This window comes from Mixophyes fleayi, chromosome 2, assembly GCF_038048845.1.
Source record: "Mixophyes fleayi isolate aMixFle1 chromosome 2, aMixFle1.hap1, whole genome shotgun sequence".
NCBI classification, from domain to species: domain Eukaryota; kingdom Metazoa; phylum Chordata; class Amphibia; order Anura; family Limnodynastidae; genus Mixophyes; species Mixophyes fleayi.
The window spans coordinates 140,332,262-140,348,245 of record NC_134403.1 but is presented as its reverse complement, the minus strand read 5'-3'; the positions used below and the strand labels follow the sequence as shown (position 1 = coordinate 140,348,245).

The window sequence follows — 15,984 nt, the reverse complement described above, 5'->3', positions numbered from 1 at the left end:
TCTTGGAATATCTCACTTGCTTCAGACTTCGGGGGGGGGACGACGACTCTGTCCTTAGTACCCTCCCACTGCACAGTTTTCCTACTCCTCTCGAGTTTTCTGCTATTCACAAGGTGATCTGCTATATCTATATTATGCAGCAATCGCTAATAGCAGATTCCTGGTGGCAGTTTTTCCAGAGGAAAAAAATGCCCCGCTCCTTTGCTGAGAAGAGGACTTGGTATCTTCCAATATGGCGGCCCCCGGCGTTTCGATTACCGGCCCTCTTTGCCGTTTCTGGCAGCGCTGGTATATCGGTATTGAATCAGCATGGCACCAGCTATAATCCGCTTGTCAATACGGAGTCGTTTTTAATAGAATAAAAGAAAAAAATAAAATAACATTTTCGATGTTAGTGTCCAGCTGATCAGTGTGTTCTGTATAGTTAACATAGTTAACAGAGCACACTGCTGCAAAAAATAAAGTTAAAAATTAGTAGAAAAAAGGAATATTTCTTCCTGTCATTAAAAGTAAGCCCAACTCCCTTGGACACTTAACTAAAACTGAGGAGCTACAGGGGTTGCATAGGCAGGGGTTTGTAAACTTTGATACATTAACCAAGTTAACCTGTTAAATGCCAACTCCACCTCCACTCTAAAAACCCCATGGTAACAGTGTCCCCCGATAGGATGAAAGAGAAATAAAGAATACTGGGCTGCTAATGTTAATACTACGCTAATTTCCTTATCAATCATAGGCAATCATAACAAATGGTACATACCCAATCAATACATGATAAAAAGTGGGCTAAAGCAAAATCAAAAGTGACAAAACCAAGTGAAAATATTTTTATTATCTAACTTCTAGCCTCTTGAAGGATTTTTCTTCCAAACTGAGCATCAGCAGTCAAGAGGATAATGTGAATCAAGGATCACCCTGATGCTTTTCAGAGATAGTCTGTTGAGGCCTGAGCCTGCACAGGTGGTTGCCAGCTTGTAGAATGCGCTCTTGTAATTCCGAGCACCTCATGTCGTTAACTCTTATAGGCCTGTGAAATGACCTCCCTGATCCATCATGCAAGGGTATGTTTGGATGAAGCGGGTCCTTGTAGAGGACCTATCAGAGGAACAAATAATCAATCTGTTTTTCTAAATTGCTTCATTCTGGAGAGGTAAACTGAAATTGCCATGACAAGATCCAGTGTATGTAATCTTTCCTCCTTGTCGTTAGTTGGTTGTATAATCTCCTGATTTATACGAAAAGTAAACTAAAAACTACCTTAGGTAGGGAAGCAGGATTAACTTGAAACACCACCTTGTCCGTATAGATATTCAGAAATGGCTCCTTATTGCATACGTTATGTAATTTTCCAACTCGTCGAGCAGACGTGATTGCAAAGGAATTGAGATTACAAGTTGCCACAAGGACAAATTCTCTTTCTAATGCTTTAAATAAAAAAAAAAAAAAAAAAAAAAAAGCTCCTCAGATGTTAATCTAGTGTTTATAAAAACACTAAAGCACAGATACATAAATCTTTATAGTGGTGAAGGCAAAGACATCCTGAAGAAAATCAAGAATATGTGGATTGCTAGTGGAAGCAGGACCCTCCAATTATAGAGGAAAGAGGAAAAGGTTTGTTTTCTAGCTTGAAGGAGTACTACAATCACCTTGTCAGAGTCTCCCTTGTTCCTTAACTGCAACCGTTCAAACTCTACACCATTACAAAAGAGAACATCTGGATTTGGATGCTGATATTGTGTTCGAAACAAAGGCTATTCATGTAGCACTTCCTCAGCTATCATCATCATTATACAGGGTATCAGCCCATACTCTGAGTGCCCTTGAGACCAACCATCCCAGGTCTGAGCATGGTACCCAAGAAAATTTAAAGTTTCTTGAAACAGCTTTCCATTTTCCTATCCATAGGATCTTTCAATGGTCCTCCATTCTGTATGCAATAGTGGTCCTGGCTGAAAAACTGGCTACAGCAGCAACAATTTTAGGCACAGAGCACCACCTTGAAGCCTTTTTATACTGAAAAGGCCGATGTCTGTCCGGCAGTTCCCAGTATTGAGATCCTTAACAATACTATACACTTGGAACACTCTGCCTTTACCTAGTGATACCAGCAAACCTAGAACAGTAGTATGGGCAAGTTAGAAGGTTCTCAATACCAACAATAAGTCTCTAATTTATATACAAGCCAAGTCTAACCTAAAACTTGGGATAAAAAAATAGTTTGCTTGGGCCCACCCTATATAAAGAGGCCTTTCTCACAATAAACTTCCTAACCCTTGAAAAAGATCACCATTTGGTTGAAGCCAGTTGGTGTCAAGCGGAGGATTGGAAACACCTACCTGCCAGCAGAAGCACTTTTGTTATTGTAAAAGTAATGATTTAAAAAAAATGTTATATTAAAGAGGATAATGCACTAGGTATTTTTCAATCTTCCTCTGTATTCCATGAACAAATGAATACATGTCTAACTGATCTAATGAGAAGATGATTTCACAAGGTTAAGGAAGATGTGCCTCCAACTGTATTGGAAGTAAGCAGAACTACAAAGGGAGATTGGCGAACACGCCGATCTCTCGCGAGTTGCAAAAACCGGGGTATGATACATTACCCCTGGGTGTGGTAAGTGTTGGCTCTTTGCTGCATATCATTTCTCTAAACTACTATGATGAGACTTTCCGATTAGCTTTCCTTCAACAAGCTCTGAAATAGTTCTGAGAAGGAAGAATAACTGATAATAATGTATAAAGCACCCCTGAGTAAGAAGCGGGGTGGGCTCAGGTTCCATAACAGCAGAATATTCCACAGACAGTACTCCTGAAAGGTGAAGGAAACAGTAAACAGTTCTGAGCTTCCCCCGTGCTGTTTTAGGCCTCAGGGCCTCTGAACCAGAAGGGACATCATGTCTATGAACTCTGAATCAGAACTTGAAGTAGCACACCCAAGTATGAGGTCCAGAAGCCAGGAACAGTGTTTGCTACACCATTGTAGCAACTATTGTCCCCAGGGGAGATGCCCCAGCCCCTGCTTGCACTCCTGAGATGTGAAGCTAAGGCCAACATAGAGAAAAACACAATAAACTAGTACACTATACTTATACACTGCTTACTCAGCTGAGAGACAGGAAACAGAAGAAGAATGAGGAGTCGCACTATGTATCTTGTGGAGTGGGGAGAGTTTATTTTCCTGTCACTATCCAGCTGACTAAGGAGTTAATGACCACCATGGAATTGAGAAGGAAAATATTTTTTTAAAAAATATTATTCATATTAAAAATACAATTATTATGAAATATGTTTATCTGTTTTAAATGTTAAATGTGGCAGTGCATAACAATACATTGTACTGCTTAAATGATCTCTGCACCCCTGGACACCAGCCTGCAGACTCTGTGCACCAACCTGTGGACCTCAAATGTCCCAACTCCTCCCACCTCTGTAATTAGGGGCGGATTGGTCATTGCCCTGACCGGGAATTTTCTCGGGAGGCCAGTGACACCTGAGGCCGCTGCAGGCCACCTGATTCTTATTTTTATAAGTTATTTTCTTTTACTCCTACCGGCGGCGCCAGCCTCGCTCTATCCGGTCCCCTCTCCCCCGGACCAGGGGTTCCAACGAGGGGGGGATAGAACGAGGCCGGCGCTGCCGTGAGGAGTAAAAAAAAATAACTTATAAAAATAAGAATCAGGGGGCTCCCCTCCTCCCATACTTGGCCTCCTCCAGTCCCATTGAAACAGAATGCCACATGGGACGAGCACCACGTGACAGGTGCTGTCCCATGTGTGCGCGCGCAATGCAGCAGAGAAGACTTCAATAGAGCATGACTCCAACAAGGTAAGTGTAAGTGTGAGGGGGGGCTGTTATACTATTCTTTTGCTATGTGGGGGCTGTTATACTATTCTTTTGCTATGTGGGGGCTGTTATACTATTCTTTTGCTATGTGGGAGCCTGATATACTATTCTTTTGCTATGTGGGGGCTGTTATACTATTCTTTTGCTATGTGGGGGGCTGTTATACTATTCTTTTGCTATGTGGGAGCCTGATATACTATTCTTTTGCTATGTGGGGGGCTGTTATACTATTCTTTTGCTATGTGGGGGGCGGTTATACTATTCTTTTGCTATGTGGGGGCTGTTATACTATTCTTTTGCTATGTGGGAGCCTGATATACTATTATTTTGCTATGTGGGGGCTGTTATACTATTATTTTACTATGTGGGGGCTGTTACACAATTCTTTTGCTATGTGGGGGGCTGCAATGCTATTTTACTATGTGGGGTGCTCTTATACTATGGGGGGGGCTTCTCTACTATTATATGTGAGAGAAGGGGCTGCTATACTGTTATAGTATGTGACAGAAAGGGGGGCTGCTATTTTACTATAATGTGTGAGGGAAGTGAGTGGGGGGGGTCTTAATATAATGTGAGTGTGAGGTAGACAATTAATTTAATGATGTAGTGTAGGTTGGGGCTAGTTATTTAGTGAGTTATTTTATTTTTGGGGGTGATGGTGGGGCAATTTAATTTAATAGTGGGGATGTTAATTTAGGATGGGGTAATTTAATTCTTGGGTGGTATGGGGGCTATAATTTGAATGTGTTTTTTTTTGGGGGTGAATGTAAATATGAATATGAATTATTTAATGGCAGTGATAGTTCCAGGAAATAGGTATATTTAACATAAATGCTATGAATTTATTGCTGGAGGGGTCTCTACTGTAATTTCGGTGGGAGGTAGGCTATTAATTTAAAGGTGGACTGTGGGTCGGAGCTAATTATTTAATGGTCAGTGCTATTAATTTATTTGTTGGTTGATGGTGGAGCAGTTTAATAGTGGCCTCTATTAATTTATGGTGAGGTGACAAGATCTTTAATTTAATGCTGGGTTGGTTTTGGGCTATTAATTGAATGTGGGGCTGAGTTTGGGGAGGAGGGCTATATATTGAATGTGGATTGTTGTGGGAAATGGTTATATTTGTTAAACGTTAATGCTATTAATTTATTGCTAGGGCTGTTTGGAGGGAGGGAGATAGTATTCCCATTTAAAAAATAAACCTATTATTTTAAAGCCAGGGCTGTTTGGAGTTTTCTAAATGTCATGTACCCATTTTGTTTTCCAAATAGGGCCTCCAACATTCCAGGATCCAGACAAGCAGCAACTGAGATAAAGACACCAGAAGCCACAGGTAGTGAAAGTGACAAGAACAGGAGAGTCTGTCAACTGTCCGGAATCTGGTGACTGTCATGCTTGGTCAGGTTTGGTCCGAAAATAAGGACAGTTGGAAGGTATGTCTCGCTTCACACTGTACTGCTAGTGAAGGCAGAGCTACGTGCACAGTTTTGTCTGTGTATATGTCTAAAATGACAAGCACCCTGTCTTAAGTGCCCCAGGCCCCCCCAGAGCTTTAATCCAGCTCTGGTGATACTTTAGTGGTTCCTATATTGATCCCATTGCCTGCCTTCTACCTTGCACTGATCCCATTCTCAGATCACATTGTTGTACATATGGCCAGCCCCCATTACACTGACAATATTATTAATCCTGCTCCTTTGCACTTACTGTATCACCAGCAAACCCTTGGAATAGCTCTCTCCTTCACTTATGCCATTGTCTTCCAACCCTCCCTGCACTGTTATTGCAACCCACCCCCAATCACTGGGCACATTAGGGCTCATACACAATTGTTGCAAAATAAGTGTTTTGTTGCATTATGGCAAGAATTTCAGCTTTGTGATGATCGCACCTGGAAAGCCATTTATTATAAGGATAATTTGAAATGCATGTTTTGGAACACACAGACACACACAGACACACAGACACACACACACACACACTTAGAGAGAGATTTGACTGGTAGTTTTCATCTCAGGACATCAGGGAAAGATGCAACAGTGAGGTCCTCATATGCTGCTCTGGCAGCCTGATCAAATGCTTTTGTGCCAACAAGTTTCATAATAGTTAAACTTATTAACTAAAATCAGGTATGTTTCTATGAAGGGAATATTGGATGGATGTGTTAATAAGCAACTAAACAAGTTGGAAACAGAGGTATAAACCAGTTGCATATCATGCAAAAGGATTCATGTATTTTTATAGCTCAGGACTGGCAGCTTTTTCCCTGCATTCCTTTAGAGATGACTCCCTGTGTATTAAGTCATCACATGCAGGTTTTCTTAAATGTTACTACAGCCAAATATCAGTACTTCTAAACCCCGCCTACTTTTGTGTTGGCTCCACCTACATTTGATTTGGCCCCGCCCATACGAGGCCACTTCAATTATTTTTTCCAGGGCCAATTTAAGTTCCCAATCCGCCCCTGTCTGTAATACATCTGCTAGTATTGGAGATCAGTTATAATGGTTACCAGCAAATGCATGGCAAATTATATGGACTCCATAGGTGGCCTGAAAAGCAGAAGGTGGAACATGAACTAGTCACCAGGTTGCCTGATTTTATTGTCACAACGATGAGATAGACACCAGGATTTATCCAGCCCTACTTTAACAGGTAGTACCCAGCCACATCTCAGTGGCTGTAGCAGCTAGTCTAATCTTGAGCATCATGCTGCTGTATGACAATAAATGGTGTCTTGTATGTACATTCAAATACTACAGTTTTTGACTGTTTAGAAAACTACTTGTTACATTAATATGTTTGTATAAAATTATGTAAAACTGCACCAAGTTGCTCCAATGCACATTTCATATGCAACCTTTCCCTTTATATAACTATATATAGCATAATCCGCATGTAGTTTTTTACCTTTATTTATTTTGTCTACCTAGTCTAAAAACAAAAATGAAAATCTAAAAATCTTGTAAAGCATGTGAGACATACCTCTTGAGAAGTCTTGCTGCTGTAACAGTTTACACTTTAAGTTCTTCAGCAGTTGCATGGACTTCCCTGCCATAATGATCTGCTTCAGGACAGGCCGCAGGAAAGAGACCATAGTGTGCTGCCTGCTGGCTGGGGCCTGATCGCTGCCTGAGCTGCCACTTGCATTATCACTCATTTTATCCTCATTCTCAGTCTTTTCTGAAACACTATACAAGGTGTATGTGGCATACCAAAAGTCTCGATGATTAACAGGAACATCTTTATTTCTATGCAAAGAACAAAACAATCAGAACACAATTTTACGAACATCCCATATTTACCAATCCCATACCTATCTTAATAGTAAAGCTTCACTATACCTACCGTTGAATAATAAATTCTTTTGCTGGATCAAATAGGTGTCCATGGACAATCCATTCATCTACAATTTCTAAATATGGTCTCACAGTTTCAACCCAAAGGAAAAACAGAAGGGATACCTGCAAAGACAGGATGCTCTAAAAAGTTTAGTATTGTGAGATTTCAACAATACAAATCACTAGAGTGAGAAAAACACAAAAACATTTTTTTTGTAAGGAGGTGCTACTACTACTACATGAACTGCCTGTAATATAAATAAATAATATATATCCATCTACATCTTTTTTTAAAAGCAATTCCTTAACTAACCTATGAAATACATCACCCAGACACATACTTTATGAGCTGAGATTTGACTGTACCCAAGTAAAAATAGTATCACATAACTGTATAATTCCATGCAACAATTACATTCAATAACCAGATGACAGTCCCTCCAAAGTGTGGCAAAGCTTAAAAGTTGAGTAGTTAATATAAGCCTTACTCTCAAAATTAAGGGGTGTATGTGCACAGTAAACCACCATTCTCATGAACCCCTGGAACCATAGTGGAGGATTACCGTTTGCTCAGAGGCCTCTCCTACATTGTCATACTCCAGAATAGCTTTATACAGGGTATTAAGGAGGTGAGAGGCTCTCACAACATTCCTTGTGTCTGGAGGCACTTCTGCAATGCCAGTGCTGAAAACTTTGTGCAATACTTTCAGCTGTGCTAGCCGAGGAGCCAACTTGTCAACAACCAGTGCTAAAGTGACCGTTTCATCTAAACAAGAGAAAATAGACATGCTGTAGATATTTGATAGATATATACAAGTAGAACATAATATATAATAGTTATAAATAAAATAATACATAAATACCTTTGTTAATAATGCATTTTTCAATCTCAGCAAGCTCTTCTTTAAAACTCATGAAGTATTTATACAATGCCCACATGAAGGCCTGGTAGGTTCGGAAAGGAGCTTCAGCAGCTTTTTTGGGAGTTGGAAGCGTCCCTGGAAGTGAATTCTCAGAACAATGACCTGTGACCTCATCCATAAACTTCTGCAGCCTAAAGACCACTTGACCATATGCTGCTATTTGCTCAAGCACCGACCGAAGGCAATTCTGGTGAGAAAAATACATGGCGACAAATTCAGTTGTGGACCTTTCATTCTTAAAGTGCCTGCCAAGAAAAGTCCACAGGAGCAATCTGAAAAGATGGCGAAACACTGTCAGATGGAGGGATGGTTGTTGTCACCCAAGACAAAGAAGGCAAAGTCTACACCACCCCTCTACTATGAGTGAGCCACATTTAGCATTCTCACCATTACCATTTATACATTGCACAGTAGAGCTCCTCACACAGGGTCTATCGATGATCTCACACATTATACCAGAACAGTGCTCCTACATAAAAAAACAGTATGATGACTCCACACAATAGGCTCTAGTCTAGTACCTTAGTGTATAGGAAAGAGTCTGTGCTTTATATAATGGTGAGCCTGTGTTCTAATGTCTCACTATACAATGCAGAGCCTGTGCCCTTATGGCCCACTACAATGCATATCCTATTTACCAGTTGAAGTACTCAGGTTATGGAAGCACAGACTGAGCACACCTGCCAGGTCATGGAGCAGCTACCAGCCTACTGGCTAACAGCAACTTATTTACTCTGGCAGCCAACCGGAGTCCAGTATAAGACAGCAAACTGACCACTATCAGGGAATGACAGAGAAAGCCAATAGAATTCAGTTTCCTGCATATGTCACTTGAGCACTATCATCAATGGCTGAAGCTTTGAGACAGGTAGTGTGGGTCATAAAGATTATAAGACCCCTTGCCTCTGCACTGGTACACATACACACATTTACCAATATATGAAAGCCATCCACCACTTCACTGTGCTTCTGCGTCGTCTTAATATTAAACTCTGAGAGTCCCTATATTGGGCCAAATACGTTCCCTTTATTTATATTTTTGTCCAACAAACTGAAAAGATATATTTATTCCCAATTTCTTCTCCCTGAAGTTTTACACTTACAGAAACCCAACTCATACGTTTCTTTAAAAGGCAAGTAGGTTGCTAGTATGTGCCTTGTGTAAATATGCTAATAAAGCAATTCATTTTGCCAGAATAAAAAAAAGTTATGCATAAGAATTTAACAGTTAATAAGTTGTTTAGATTGCTTACATACATGTGTCATATGTGTTACAACGATGTCGCTCCTCACAGTGACTTTACCATCGTTTAAATGAAATATGAATAGCTTTTTCACACCTGAAAGTAACCTAAAACAAAGCACCGAGATTTTGTTACATACCAATAATTTAATCATTTTATGGCAGATACCTACAATCACATACAAAAATTACTTTTAGTTATGGACAAGCAAGTAACAAAATAATGTTACGGTGTCTGAATTCATCCTCTCACGTCAAAAACAAAACAAGCAGCCTACTTGGTACCCTGGCTGCCAAAGAGCGACACAAAATAGAATCCATGACATAGTACCATAATCATGTGCTGGCATACCCATGTTAAGCTAGGAGTGTGCATGAATTACAGAGAGTCACAAAATAAAGACCATGGAATGAGCAGAGCATCTCTGATTTGGGACTAACTATAGACAGAAGAGGCAGCTTACTTAGAATATCTCCTACATTCTGCTGTCAGGACACACGGACGGACACACTCACAAAAGTGGTGGACATATAACATTAGTAGGCAACAACCTTGTTATGATGTCATGTAGATACACTGTAGCAAATTTACAATTTCAGCTGCTGCCTTTCCACCTTACTCCCTCTCTTCTCTTTCCAACTTCTCCCCTACACTCTGTATACATCGTCATATTGTTATACTCCTTTCCTAGGGCTATTTTCAGTTTTGTGCTACTGTTCCTACTACAAATGTTCATACTGGGTAATCATTCTAATACAATTTGGTCGTCTCATCTTGCCTTTCCTGATAGATATCGTCTGTTTATATTGCCTTTTGACCATGTTGGTTGTCTGTACTTTTTGTGACGAAACTTAATAATTAAAGTCTTTACAAAAAAATTTTTTAGCTGGCGAAACATCTCACTCTGCAACTGGCATGATGGAATACTGAAAAGTTCCACCTCAGCAAGGCCATAAAAACTTTATTTTCGGATATGCCTATGAATTTTTAAGGTCTGGGCCTTATGTAAAACTGCAAAATGTTTGAATGGCATGTTAAATAACAGACTAATTGCTTTTTGTTATTTATAGAATTTTCAAAGCTATTTGTTGGTATAATTAGAACAAAAAAAAAACCAGAAAAACAAAAAAACAAAAAAAACCAAAACGATTCAATAAACACGTACATGCTTTGTCCAACAAATGCATGGGTGTAGGGATACGTAAACAGAGACATAGTTTAATGGAAAAAACTCAAATGAAAACGATCCAAAACATCACATCAACCAGATAGCAAACATGTACGTGAACAAAGTGTCGGAAATCAACCGTAATGTGGGGGGGGACTGGGGGCATCAGGCTAATTTACTTTTATTGTTTTTGCAATAACAACAAATACAGTTACAGTAGTAAGCCTATAATCTACTAACAAAATATGGAGGTTGCACATTGTTCAAATTTAGGCATAAAATAGGCAAAGCAAAAATTATTATGTACTGCAGAAATGGCCTTTTTGGGTTTGGATAACAAATACAACCAGATGATTACTCACCATTCATTTCACTGTGTTATATTATATAAATAGCAATGCATTCATAACCTGAATTATATAATGAATGTAAGCTCTCATGAGCAGGGCCCTCTTTCCTTGTGTGCTACTTCTACTGTTCCTTCACCCTCTGTACCTCTTAGCCTGCTTCGCTAGCCCTGTTTTCCCTGTTTTCTTAAGCTTTGGCCTTCTTCTCGCTGATTTCTACCATCCCTTTCACTATCTGTCAGATATAATCTGATTTGCTTTACCCGGTCACCTGTGTTTGTATATATTTTTGTATCATGTTGTGTCTTGGTTCTGTTTTCTGTATATGTAATGTACAGCACTGCGGACCCTTTGTGGCGCCTTATAAGTCAAAGATGATAATAATAATAATAATAATAATAATAATAATAATAATAATAATAATAATAATAATGTATTGTACTGGGTGCTCATGAAATTTGAACGGAGCGGGGTTGTTGCCCATTGAGTCCCACTGCATAGGGTGAATGGGTCCAATTGCTCCATATTCATTCACATTTTTTAAAAACAAACAAACAAATACAGTTTCTGCTGGTGCTTTATTTATTAATGACAAATATTTATTAGGTTTATACTCACCACAGAGTCTCACGGATCACTTGGGTTTCAGTAACAAAGGTTTTCTCCTCGGGCGTATATAGCGGATCAGTGGTGTATAAATGCTGATCCCTACAGTATAAACACACACCGAAATCCAATTGCAGACATCATTTAATTACATGAAACTTGAGTTTTTCTAATACTGTGGAGCATAAACCATTTATTTGGGCTTCTTACATAAAATCCCTCTTAAACAAGTGTGTGGCTACTAAAAAAACAAAAAAAAAAAAAAAATCATATTGAGGCTAATCGCTCCATGACATTGTATACAATCATCACTGTATTGGCAGGAGAGAAAAAAGGAGGAATACATAGGTTTAGGCAAATGTTAACAATATAATGTGGACCCCAGAATAAATGTTTATGTACATCATTAAGTTGTAGATGTAGATGATATCCTAACCTAGCTGATGCGAACATGTCGAGTGGACATTAAAATTGTATAGCTGTAAAAAAAAATATTTCTTACCAAATAGCTGCCAAATTGGAGTGTAAGTGTGAACTGTGTGAAAATCTACTAGCTCGAGCTGTCCAGTACTGAGGAACAATATGCTGCTCCAGCCATGTTCGTGCATCTGGCTCACCAGCTAGAAAGGGAAAATAAATTATGGCTGAACAGCACCATGCATATAGTCAAACATATTGAGAGAAGTATACATCAGAAAATCTCCAATAAACAAAACAAAGTGTTTATATGTTAAAATAATAATGTTGATCAAATCTCTTATATGCCCTCTTCCCAAAGTTATAGTCCTCATGTTATCTGCAGCATAAGGGAGAAGTCAATGTGGAATGTATTTACAAATGCTTATCAATAGGACTATATTAAATGCTGATCCTAGGGGCTGCATTACATGCTGGAGGGTGTTTTTCGGTGCCAACTTCACAATGATGGATTATTTGGCATAAGAGGGCACTAGCACAGATTTTGCAGTCAATACGTTGTGATATTTTAATGGGGCGCTACACAAATGTGGGTCAGGGGCAGGATACACAGTGGGTTTTAAGTATTTCCTCTCCACCTTACAACCTGTGCTATGTTTTATGCTCTATAGATACTAATCCCCATGCGTAAATGAGAATCATTAATAACAATCCCATATGCAAAAAAAAAAAAAAATTATAAACACTATTTTAGGCTAACACAGTAATATAGTTCCATCTAAAACCTAATTTTCTATTTTTCGAATACTTGTCTAGGAATTTTGTACTCACCGAAAAATCCATTTCTCTTAACCAATTTGGGGGACATTTGTCACCATGGGATATAGAGGGCGCTCTGCAGGGACTAAGGCACTAAAATTAACAAACTTTTCTGTCCTGCTCCCCCTACTCTATGCCCCCTGGACGGAAGCTATCAGTTTTTTTAACTAACAAAGTCTGAAGGAGAGCACGAAGCCACATCATCATCATCACCATTTATACTCATTCACATTAGTCCCTGCTCCATTGGAGCTTACAGTCTAAATTCCCTAATGTACACACACATACAGACAGAGAGAGACAGACTAGGGTCAATTTTGATAGCAGCCAATTAACCTCTTAGTATGAGTGTGGGAGGAAACCGATGCACCCGGAGGAAACCCACGCAGACACAGGGAAAACATACAAACTCCACACAGATAAGGTCATGGATGGGAATTGAACTCATGACCCCAGCGCTGTGAGGCAGGAGTGCTAACCACTAAGCGACCGTGCTGCACATTCAACAAGAACAACAAAACCGTCAAAACAAGGAGTGGGAGTGCAGTGTTCCCCAAATGGGTCGAGAGAAATGGATTTTTACAGTAAGTACAAAAATCCTATTTTCACTGGCACTACCATTTGGGGGTCACTGCTCACCATGGGGATGTTCCAAAGCTTCAGACGTTCTGAAGTGATAGAATCTGGTGAACGTGTGGACATAAGACCAGGTAGCTTGCCGACAGAACTGTTCAAGGCTCCATGCCGCGCTGCCCGGGAGGCGCTAACCAACCTGGTGGAGTGAACAGTAAGGCAGTCAGGAACTTGAGACCCCCTCAGAGATATAAGTGTGACGAATAGTAGTTGAAATCCATCTGGCAACTGTCTGTTTAGTGGTTGGCCGGCCATCCACGTTTGCAAGCATCATATAACACCAGGAGACCCTGTGTCTTATGCACTGGAGCCGTGCGACCTACATAGATTGAAAAGCTCTGACCCCATACAAAAGAAGGGGAGAACCCCAACTACTTAATTGCAGGGCCTGAGGAAACGCAGAAATACCAAAATCCTGGTTGATATGAAATTGGAAACCACTTTGGGCTGATATGAGGGCTTGGTGTACAAAACAGCCCAGGCTTCATGAAAAATGAGAAAGGGGGAACTACAAGACAGAGCTGTCAACTCAAAAACATACCTTGCTGAGGAAATAGTTAGTAAAAAGGAGATTCCAACGTTTCAAACAGCGACTTCTGCAATGCCATGAGAACTAAATTTAGGTCCCACAGTGCCACCGGCAGAGCAAAATCTGGCTGAACCCCTTAAAGAGAGGTGGAATGAAGACTGCAGATATTGGCGGGACCCGGCATTCCAACCAGCGCATGACCCTGGTAACCTCCATCATAGCAAGAGGACTTCTGGTTTCGCCCTGATGATTGACATATGCCACCGCTGTGGCATTGTCAGACTGGATCCAGATTGATCTCTTATGCAGAAGGGATTGTGCTTGAACCAGAGCATTGAAGACCGCTCGTAACTCGAGAATATTAATGGTCAACCTTGTCTACGCCCTGGTCCAGATCTCCTGAAGACAGAAGTTCAGAGTCAGCGCCCTCCAGCCTAGGAGGCTGACGTCTGTGGTCACTGTTGTCCAATCCCACACTGAAAGAGGATTGCCCTGACTAAGATTATTCGCCCTCAGCCACCTCAATTGATAATGACGGGTTGCAGTGGACAGACGGAAAAATTGCGTGGCCAACTGAGGATTAGACCTCGACCATCTGGCTAGAATCTCAAGGTGGAAGGTATGCAAGTGGAAGCAAGCAAACTGCACTGCTTCGAAGCAAGACACCATGTGCTCCATCAGTTTCATGGACTGAAGGATGGAGATGCATCTTAAGAGATAACAATCTCTTCACCTGGTTTTGGACACCCAGAATCTTGTCCTGGGGCAAAAACATTATCTGACACCTGGTGGCGAACAGGAGACCCAGGAAACTCAAGCCCTAAAAAAGAGCAAGGCTGGACTTTTAAAAAATTGATGACCCAGCCATGTGATTGCAGCGTTTCCGCCATCAAATGCAGGCGAGACCAAAGGCGAGGGGCTGAATTTGCCTAAATGAAGAGATTGTCAAGGTACGGTATTACTGACCCTTTTTGTCAAGAAAAAGCTCTGCTATGATCACCATCAAATTCATAAATACCCTCTGTGCTGTTGCCAGACCAAAGGGTAGAGCCAGGAACTGGCAATGAGATGCGTCCTGCGCAAACCTGAGATCGTGGTGGATGTTCCATATGGGACGATATGCATCCTTGATATCCAAGGATGCAAGAAACTCCTTCCATTCCATGGGGTTGATGACGGGGCGAACAGATTCCATCCTGAAGCTGGGTACTCTCAAGTCTAAATTGAGGGATTTCAGATTCAGAATGGAGTCAAAGGACAAGTCTGGTGTCTGGATAAGAAAAAGGTTTGGGTAATAATCCAATCCTCTTTGTTCCCTCAGGACCGGGACAAACCCCTGACGTTAACAGGAACTGAATCACCACCTGAAGGGCCACTCTCCTGACCCTGTCTCTCGGAAGGGGAGTGGACAGGAAAAGCCGAGTAGGTGTCCCCAAGAGGTCTAAGATGTAACTCCTATCCACTTCACCCCTTACTCAGGTGGTTGTGATAGAACTAAACCAGTGGTCCTGAAAGAGCAAAAGGCGAGACCCCAGCACCCTGGGCATGGAAAGCAGGAAGTCATGTAGGCTGTTTGTCTGCCAGTTTAGGTGTAGGATATCATCCTGTCCATGCCTGCTTACACCTCTGAGCAGCTCCCCGATGGGCAGAGGGACTGCTCTCTCAGAGAAGCACACCGAGATCTTCCAACAAAGCGAAAGGACCGAAATCATCGGTCTTTTGACATAGGTACGGCAGCCGAAAGAAAATAAATTTTCCCTTGTGGCTTGAGAAATCATCTCGTCTAATGCAGGACCAAAAAGAACTGATCCATTAAAAGGCAACGCCTCTAAGGACTTCTTGGATTCAGCATCCGCCTCCCAAGATCTGAGCTAAAGTGTGTGTCTGGCCGCCACTGCCAGAGACGAAGTCCTGGATAATCCCTGACTTGCATTCAGAACAGCATCTCCCAGTTATTCAGCTGCCTCCTTAATATGTTCAGCCAGTGGAGACAATTTAGAACTAGGCATTCCAGATTCCGCCCCTGAGAAAGGTGTCCCATTTTTCAACGGCTTTGATCACCCACGCAGCCGCCGCTATAGGACGAAGTGAAGCACCAGAAGCCAAAGAAGT

At 41.0% G+C, this 15,984-nt stretch overlaps 1 protein-coding gene across 4 annotated transcripts in view; it reads right to left on the bottom strand.

The window, feature by feature from the left end:
* Positions 1 to 15,984, bottom strand: part of TUBGCP5 (tubulin gamma complex component 5) — a 43,580-nt gene that overhangs the window by 16,670 nt on the left and 10,926 nt on the right. For all 4 annotated transcript variants that reach the window (XM_075200084.1, XM_075200087.1, XM_075200086.1 and 1 more), the window contains exons 7-13: positions 11,977 to 12,094; positions 11,487 to 11,576; positions 9,367 to 9,460; positions 8,050 to 8,296; positions 7,750 to 7,952; positions 7,194 to 7,309; positions 6,831 to 7,096 (exon numbers count right to left, since the gene is read on the bottom strand). In XM_075200084.1, the coding sequence (XP_075056185.1) occupies positions 6,831 to 7,096; positions 7,194 to 7,309; positions 7,750 to 7,952; positions 8,050 to 8,296; positions 9,367 to 9,460; positions 11,487 to 11,576; positions 11,977 to 12,094 (1,134 nt within the window). The remainder of the gene's footprint in view (positions 1 to 6,830; positions 7,097 to 7,193; positions 7,310 to 7,749; positions 7,953 to 8,049; positions 8,297 to 9,366; positions 9,461 to 11,486; positions 11,577 to 11,976; positions 12,095 to 15,984) is intronic.